Genomic DNA, 8,733 nt, shown 5'->3' with positions numbered 1-8,733 from the left:
TCACACTTTGTGTAAACGTAAACGCCGTTTGATTTCGTGGTTTGTCTTGGAGAATGTATCAAATTTGTATACACAGACATTGTTTTTCCCCAAAATAACAGAACAGGACTCACAGTTCCCCTCTTTCTGTCACTGCATCACGCGCGAACACATGCGACACTCTTTCCTGTTCCAGGATTGGCCAGCGAAGCCGGGAAAACTCCTCGTGACATGTCCGCCGGTATAAATACTGAGAACCGCGCTGTACTCACGTAGCCCTGGTTTATGAGGGAAAATGTATCGTCTCGGCCCACAGTCTATCTCCAAGATCGCTTTCGATTTCTTTTTATCCACTGTGCCAAGGGAATATTTTCATTTTACCAGACAATACAATAAAGGCTGGTCGTGTATTGGCTGATTTTTGGTTAAAATTTTCTAGTTGTCTGCACGAAAATGCCGAGGAACAAGAAAAAGAATAGGGGTAAGTAAACTAGCGGCTGCTATGCTACGGCCTTGTGTATTTGTTGATGGTAATTGTAGTTCTTTCCGTGTTCTTTGTTCATCGAATGGAGCTGAAGGTGTTTACAGTACGGACTACAAAAGGTAGAGGCTGGCCTAGGTCAAAACACAAAACGTAGCTAGCTGTACTCACACAAAGCAACACTGCTAATGAAAAAGTGTACTATCATAGTATTGATACTGTCATATGAAAGCTACTGTAAAGGGCCTTTAAAGCACAACATTATAGTATAACATGAGCTACTCAACAAAAGCCCTGAATAATTGTTGTACTTCACAAGCTAACGAGGGCTAGCTTCATGCCCACTCCCTTTCAACGCGAGACACATGTGGTTGCTTAGTAAAAATAAACGTTTGAAGGAGTAAAACACCCAAGCTTTTTCTTCCTTGAATTCGATTATAACCATCATAAATGTTATAAAGCAATACGTTTGATTTTTGTGAAAGTGTATATAACGCAAACCACACGAAACTAGAATTCTTTGACCTCGATTAATCTTTAGCCTTATGTGGGAAAATGATATTGATACCCGATTAGCAGTTTTGAAGCCTGAGTATCATATTGTGTCACTGAGGAAGGGTCTTTTTTTTTTTTTTAAAACATACTGCATATATTTGTTTTTGAGGCACAAGTCCGACATTTTGGACTCGGAGGGAGGAAGGAGGCGGCACCCGGTTTTCAGAAATCAGCTGTCGTGTGGGGAAAACAGTCCACGTCAACACACAGATCTTAAATAGCTATTTTTAATCAGTTTAAAGACGGATATTTTATTTTCAGCTAATATTTTTTTTAGATCTGATTGTTATGAATAACGGAAGTATTTTTCACATTGTGTTCTAAAAGCGGCGGGTTCCTGCCGTCGTACGCTCACCTAAACCTGTCTACCAGAGGTAAATTCAGGTCAAGGCAGAGAAGCCTGTTGAGTCTGGGTGGGGTTGGAAGTTTGTCCAGTTTTTGCAGTAGCAGAGTTCACCTTAAGTGGGATTAAATTAAACCCTTGTTTGTTTATAAGGTTTCGTAAAGATCTCACCCAAGATTTTAGCAGCCTCTTTTAGCTGTGAATGTTTTGCCCATCCCACCCTCTAGAGCTATTATAGTAACCAGAACATTTTCCAATACATCGTGTTTCGCTCTGTTCCGTTTCAGCCACGTTGTCCCTACTACGTGGATAATAAATTGTCTGATAGTAACTTGTCTGATGTGGACTTTGCTTAGTAAAACAATCTACTTCCTCCTATGCCTCAGTGACATAATACTAGACGTGATACTCCTGTATTTTTCGGCTGTACCCAAACTGTGTTTGCCTCTTGCTGGACAGTTGCTGCGGTTGCCGGGCCATACAATGTTGTTTCAGGTCATTTTTGATGTGCCTGTGCCCCTCCAACCTGAACATTTTGTTGACACAGGCAGCACACTTTGACAACGTGGTGCATATTTATTTTTGGATGAGATAATGAAAAGGCCAATAGCAACGGACAGGCAGCTGATTAGATAAGTACAGTGTATGCTGCCTTACCTGCCTGACGCTTGGATTACACAATTGACTCACAATGACCTACGGCTCTGTGTTAATGAATTACATTTGATTGCCCGTGCTTATGTGTCTTTGTTTTGTTTTTCAGGGGGCCAGCATGGGGCTGTGCAGCCTTTTAGTGATGAGGATGCCTCCATTGAGACCCTCAGTCATTGCAGCAGCTTCAGTGACGCCACCAGTGTAGCAGATGAAGGTAGGTTTGTGTGTACCCCTGACTGTACTCTGTTTGAACGTGTGTGTTCTTTAAACACATCAAACAAGTCTGTTTACGACCTCCTTAAATGCTTTTTTGTTTTTAAGGTGGCGAGACCAATGAGGATTCAGCCCAGCAGGATTTCCAGTATAAACTGAAGGGGTTCATAGATAGCACAGTAGATAAGAGGTAAAATGACCAAAATGTTATCTGATCTATATTGCCTCTGTCTTGGATCCAGTTTTACAAGAGATCAACAATGTAGTTACTTAATCCTGTCAGAGCAAGAGTTTTAGGTAACACTTGCACCATTTAGAAATGCTTTCCCCTTTTATGCAGCGTTGCTATGTTGTCTTGCCAGTTTAACAAAGGTACAGGGTTGATGTTTCAAATACACCCCAAAAAGTACTTCACTCTGAAGTGACAAAACATTTCTCCCACTGGAAAAGCTATGTGGGACACTTGGGATTTCCTTACCTGGATGATGAGCATGTATCAAGAAATTTCAAATGTAGTTTTAAAAACGCGGGGTAACTTGAGTTGTATGCAACAGTGAGTCCAGTGCAGGAAGTTTTTATTGGAGTTTGCAGGCTTGTCAATTTAAAAATAGACTTCATCCCAAAAAGGCCCTGTCACCATTGGCTTCCTCAGTGGGGTGATTATTATAGAAGGGATTCCCCAGAAGTGCCAGAAGCTGCTAAATCTGTTATATCTATTCAGCTGATATTCTTTTCACTTGTCAAACAACATTTTTATATAAAAGTAAATGGGTGAAGTCACATTCTTAACTTTTTGTATAGGTTTTTTTTTTTACAAATATTTTTGTTATTACCTTAAGATTATATATAAATAAAAAAATTAAATCAACAAGCTAATTGACCTCAACTTGTTTACCTGAAAGGGCAACGTCTTTGAGAAACTGCTGTGTGATGGCTGGTTGAATACATCTGCTGAAACTGGCCACATGCATCCTGAAAAAACCTGCTATAGACTTATAACTTATAGTTATTACCCTCGACGTTGATGTCAGTTTTCTGATAATCTTGTAACTCTGATAACACAAGAACAGGGTTTTGTATTATTTGTAATTGATATCATAGTTGTGTCTACTAGGAGGCTGAGGGGTAGTACTGAGGGTTGCCAGTATTTTCTGATAAATGGCTTCATGGTATAATGGTTATCACTTTTATGGTGATTGATATATATATATATATATATATATATATATATATATATATATATATATATATATATATATATATATATATATATATATTTTTATTTATTTTTTTTTTTTTTCCTCAGTGCTAAGACGAGACAGGGGGCACTAGATGGGCTTAAGACGGCAATGGCTACACGCATCCTGTATGAGTTCATCTCAGAGAGAAGGATGACCATCACAGACAGTATTGAACGCTGCCTCAAGAAAGGTACTAAAAACGTGTTGCTGTCAATGAGATGGCAGGTGTTCCAATGCTTTAAACTAAGCGCATGTTTGTCTTCGTGCTCATAAATCATTTGGCTTTTTTCTTCTTCCTCGTGTTAGGCAAAGGTGAGGAGCAGCGAGCAGCAGCTTCTTTAGCCTGTTTGCTGTGCATCCAGCTGGGCTCAGGAATTGAGAGCGAGGAGGTGTTCAAGACGCTGAAACCGATCTTCAAAAACATCCTGGCAGATGGATCAGCCAACATACAAGCCAGACAGGCTGTGAGTGTCTTTTATTGTACTGATCCCCTTTAATAAATGCACCCCCCTTAATAAAAAAAGATTACCACATTTTTGGATTTTTCCATGAAATATCAACTGATATGGTTTTGTTTATTTTGTTTCTTAATAGGTAGCAACAAGTCTGGGCCTCTGCACATTAGTTGCTGAGGATGACATATTGGTAAGTTTCTGATCATGTCTTGGCTTGAGTGCAAACCAGTGGCACGTCTGACATTCATTTGTCATATATTACTCATCAGTTCTAACATAATGCTATATCAATGAGTGGCACTCATGCAAACATGTGCTGCTGAAATCTAACATGCCTCAAGTAATTTTTTCAGTAAGTCGGAAACATGTTATTTGTGGTAATAAGTAGAGCTTACTGATTTTTGCTTCTTTAGGATGTGCAAGCGACCATGGAGTGTTTTGAGAACCTGTTCACCCGGTCCTATGCAAAGGCGGATGGCACTTGTCCTTCGATCAGTCCTCAAATGAGCCAGCTCCACACAAATTCTCTGCGGTCCTGGGCACTGCTGCTCACAATCTGCAGTTCCAGCCAGCTCAAAGACATCCTGCAGAAGTAAGCTCCTTTATGCCAACCCTTAAGTTTTTTTTAATCACAAGTTCTGCTGCTTTTAGTTTATTGCTCTCCAACCAAGTTAAGTGGAGTAAGAATTGCTTATGTGTTTTGCAGACACCTTCTTAAACTGCAGAGGTTGCTCGAGAGTGATGACGTGAACATGAGGATTGCAGCTGGGGAGACTATTGCTCTGCTTTTTGAGCTGGCCAGGGACATCGATTCTGTAAGTTTGCAATTGCTGTTTAATTTCCCCAACACCAGATTATCCTAAAGTTAATTTCTTTTGTTAATTCAAATGTTAACATGTGGCACGTCCTGTCTGTGCTTTTGCTTTTTTTTTTTCTTTTTCTTTTTCTTCCCCCAATAGTAGCAGACAATGACTAAAAAAAGTACACAAGAACCAGAACTGAACTTAGCTCAGGCAATACAACATTATGAGGCACATACAAGGCAGTTGAGGTAAACCGCAACCCCACCAGGAGTCAAAACAAATCACAGTAAGATCAATAGTCAGGCAAATTAATTCAGTTTGGGGAAAGCCCCAAACTGAAAGAGTCCAAGATGGAGTTGAGCATACAAGTTATATATTCATTGGGAATACAGTCCATAACAATGCTATGCCAGGATTTCTTAGTTGAGATTGCTGGCCTGCCCCAGAGGAGCCGGATATTCTGTCCAGGGCTCTAGACTAACTTTTTGCCATGGTTGCAGTGGTGCGCCTAAAAATAAAATTTAGGCGCACCAGCACAAAATTTAGGCGTACAAGCACAAAAGTTAGGCGTACCCAAATTTTTTTAACCGCATTACTTAACACCGCAGTTTTACATGTTCACGTTTTTTGATTTGTAAATGATTAACTAACAACCTTTCAAAATGATTAACTTGACACCCCCTTTGCTGCCCAAATTAACAGCAGCTCCATCAGCCCCCATAGCAATGATTTTATCCAACCAGTTACTGCACTGGTCCCCAAGAGCAGCAAATGCTTTCTTTGAGGCAGCATAAATTCCTAAACAAATTAAAAAATATACCATTTACTTATCAGATCAAGAGTTTACAATGCAGTCTTTTTCAGTTTGAGTTTCTATATTCATGTATTATTGCTATGTTTAATTTTCAATGATAAGAATATGCTAGATATGGTTAATTCAGTAACACAACGTAATATTATTAATCATATACATAGGCTACGTGACATGACATGGCTTACCTTGGGCATGGGCATGCTGGACCTCAATGTGTCCAATCACTTTTTCGCTGGTCTTCCTTTTTGCAAGATACGAGCGTACACAATGACACATTCTTTTGTGGCAATGTCTGCGTCTCCATCGATCAGGAAGGCCATGTATGTACTGTTCGCAATTTCCACTGACTTCTTTTTTTTCAGTGTGTCAGCGATTACGCCTATAAACTGGGCGCACGCAACATCATTGCTGTATGTGGGGTTTATGTCCAAGCCATTTTTCTTGTGAAGAGTTATTTCTGACTTGAACTTGGTAAACGGAACTTCTTCTTTTGCAATATTGTAGGCGATGTTAAACTTAATGATCATCTCGGCCTCCTCCGATGACCTGTTTACTCCTGCCTGCCGCTGAAAGGCAGTGGGGAGCGGGGACATTTTGGCAGAGCATTTATCGCGGCATATAATGTGTCTTCTCAATGCTGTATGCTTTTTCAGGGTTTCAATTCGAAACGTATTAGCACCAGTGACAAATGCAGTGTTGCCGGCCATGATCTTTCCACACTCGCGACAATAAATGCAGTGCATCATATTGTCAGCTTGGCTGTATCTTAGCCAGGGAAACTGGTCAAGCCACTCGAATCGAAATTTATACATTTTCTCACTTTTACTTTCAGTGGACTCCGGCTGGGAGTCGATCTATGTGGCTCATTTTCTGATGCCGTCTCCGGACCAGTGTTTGACAAAAACAGAGAGGTTGATGGCTCCGTGTCAGAGCGCTGGCTCAGAATTTTGGACTGATCAGGCCTTAACTTAACGAAAAAGTTATCAATTGTTCTTTTCATATTTTCTCAATACCAACTTGATACACTTCTGACCTGGGCTACTCACCCTTCTCTATCTGCCCGCACTTTCAAACGTAAACACATATAGGTCTGCAGGAATATCTGGACCACGGCCAATCACAGAGGTCCCCGCCTCTGAGTATCTCTGATTGGTTTAGAACACGACATGGGCATAATGTGTGTCTGTTGTTGAACACACGAAGAGTTTAGGGTTGCTGAAACGTTTTTTTCCGAGAAAATACTTGTTTGCACCGGTGCGACCAAGTATTTTTTTTTATTTATTTATTTTTTTTAAATGAGTCGCACCATGGAGAAGTTTGGTCGCACTCTAGAGCCCTGCTGTCTGTGTTTTTTTTTTTTTTTTTTTTTTTTTTTTTTAACACATTAGCTGCATATTTTATTTATTTGTTTTTCCCCCACTGCATTTATTTAGGATTTTGAATTTGATGGCTGGGATGAACTTTGTGATAAACTGAACGCGTTGGCCACAGACTGCAACAAGCACAGAGCCAAGACTGACAAGAGGAAGCAGCGCTCGGTGTTTAGGGACGTTCTCAAAGCTGTTGAGGTAAGCGCTACATGTCAGGTGAACCATGTTCCTTTTGCCAGTTGGATGTTAATTTCCTGCTTTTAACCAACATAATTGAACAGAGGTAAAACTTAACAGCAGCTCCTTGGAGGTAGAGACAGTGAATGATGGTGTCTGACCGTGGACTTATTTATATTGCTTTCTCTTCCAGGAGGGGGCCTTCCAATCTGAGACCATTCGCTTTGGCACAGAGCGAATGAACATTGACAGCTGGGTCAGAAAGAGGACATACGATGCCTTCAGAGAATTCGTGGGCTCTGGAATGAACTACCACCTACAGGTATCTTATTAGAAACACTTTATGTACAATAGGAGTTTGTGATAAACTAGTGTCTTTCTTTTGCGCTAGTGACTGGACTTGACGTTTTTGTTAACGTTTTCCAACTAGGCAAATGAATTCATCAGAGACGTGTTTGAACTGGGACCACCTATGCTGGTTGATTCAGCCACCATGAAGGCCATGAAAATCTCTCGCTTTGAAAGGGTAGGTGTGCAAGGAAGGCTCATTTAAACCATTGTGGTGTTCTTGTAAGCTTAAAAGTATCAATGCTTTCAAAGTTTTGTGGCATTTTATTAATGAACGCTTGAAATTCTTTCTGTTCCAGCATCTTCACAACTCTGCTGCATTCAAGGCTCGGACCAAGGCCAGAAGCAAGTTCAGAGACAAGAGGGTGGACGTGGGAGAGTTTTAATAATTTCTTTTGACTCTAATAAGCTATTTATCAAGCTTTCCTGCTTTTAGATGAATTGTCACAAGCCTAAGTTAATGCAGTTGTCCCAAGATCTCTTTGTGTATCAAATGCTCACTTTCTGTAGGCTTATATCTTTTTAATAACAGCTGTTGCTTTTTATTGGGGGGAAAACATCTTTCTGTCACCTACAGCAAGTGAGTATTTGATAATTAAACAGATTCTAGGTGGACTACAACTTGAATACAGTTTGTTCACAGAAAGGTGGTGTACATTTGTTGGGTATCATGCACATTTCCTTTTTTTTTTTTTTTTTTTTTTTTTTTTTTTTTTTTTTTTTTTTCTCTTCCTTGTTAAATGAAATACACAGGTATTAACATTTTTGATGGATCTGTCTCTCGTACCATTAAGTAGTAACATCAAGACATGTGACCGTCCCTAACTCTTGGATTTGTAATAAGTTTATCTAATTAATTCACACTTAGCGTTATTTATGTGTAAGCTAAAATAGTGTATTTAGTGTTGTGTATGTAATGTAAAGGTTGAGGATGGTGCAATAAATGCTGAAAAGCTGCAACAACTGTTCTTATTTTTTTTCCAGCTCCTGTATTCAATATACAATGCTATGAATTGGCTATAATTGGATTCATTGATCTGATACAGTGTCAGCAGAGCTTGCAAAAGAAAAGGCTGGAAAAGTTCCTTGAGTTAGTAGCTTTGAGAACTGGAACTGTTGGCAGATATATGAAGGTCATTCTGATTGAAAGGGCAATAGAAATTTTACTCAGCACTACTTCCACATATCAAAGTGAAGGATCTTGCAGCCAAGGTAACAGTGGTGTTGCAGGGAAAGCAAGTAAGGCGGTGCACAGTTTGTCACAGGTGAAACTGTTGGAACACAAGAGATGGATATAATG

At 39.9% G+C, this 8,733-nt stretch overlaps 1 protein-coding gene across 1 annotated transcript; it reads left to right on the top strand.

Annotated features, from left to right (window-relative positions):
* Window positions 1-236: 236 nt before the first annotated feature.
* ifrd1 (interferon-related developmental regulator 1) lies at window positions 237-8,112 on the top strand. The gene is made up of 12 exons (XM_026147124.1): window positions 237-460; window positions 2,122-2,226; window positions 2,334-2,415; window positions 3,532-3,656; window positions 3,773-3,930; window positions 4,061-4,111; window positions 4,335-4,513; window positions 4,628-4,736; window positions 6,972-7,106; window positions 7,279-7,407; window positions 7,516-7,611; window positions 7,733-8,112. Exons 1-12 carry the CDS (start codon window positions 433-435, stop codon window positions 7,817-7,819), a joined length of 1,284 nt encoding a protein of 427 aa, XP_026002909.1. The 5' UTR covers window positions 237-432; the 3' UTR covers window positions 7,820-8,112.
* The last annotated feature ends 621 nt before the right edge of the window (window positions 8,113-8,733 follow it).

The sequence above is a fragment of the Astatotilapia calliptera genome, chromosome 17 (assembly GCF_900246225.1).
Source record: "Astatotilapia calliptera chromosome 17, fAstCal1.2, whole genome shotgun sequence".
NCBI classification, from domain to species: Eukaryota; Metazoa; Chordata; class Actinopteri; order Cichliformes; family Cichlidae; genus Astatotilapia; species Astatotilapia calliptera.
The sequence above is the reverse complement of the archived record's forward strand: the minus strand, read 5'-3'. Positions and strand labels throughout refer to the sequence as shown.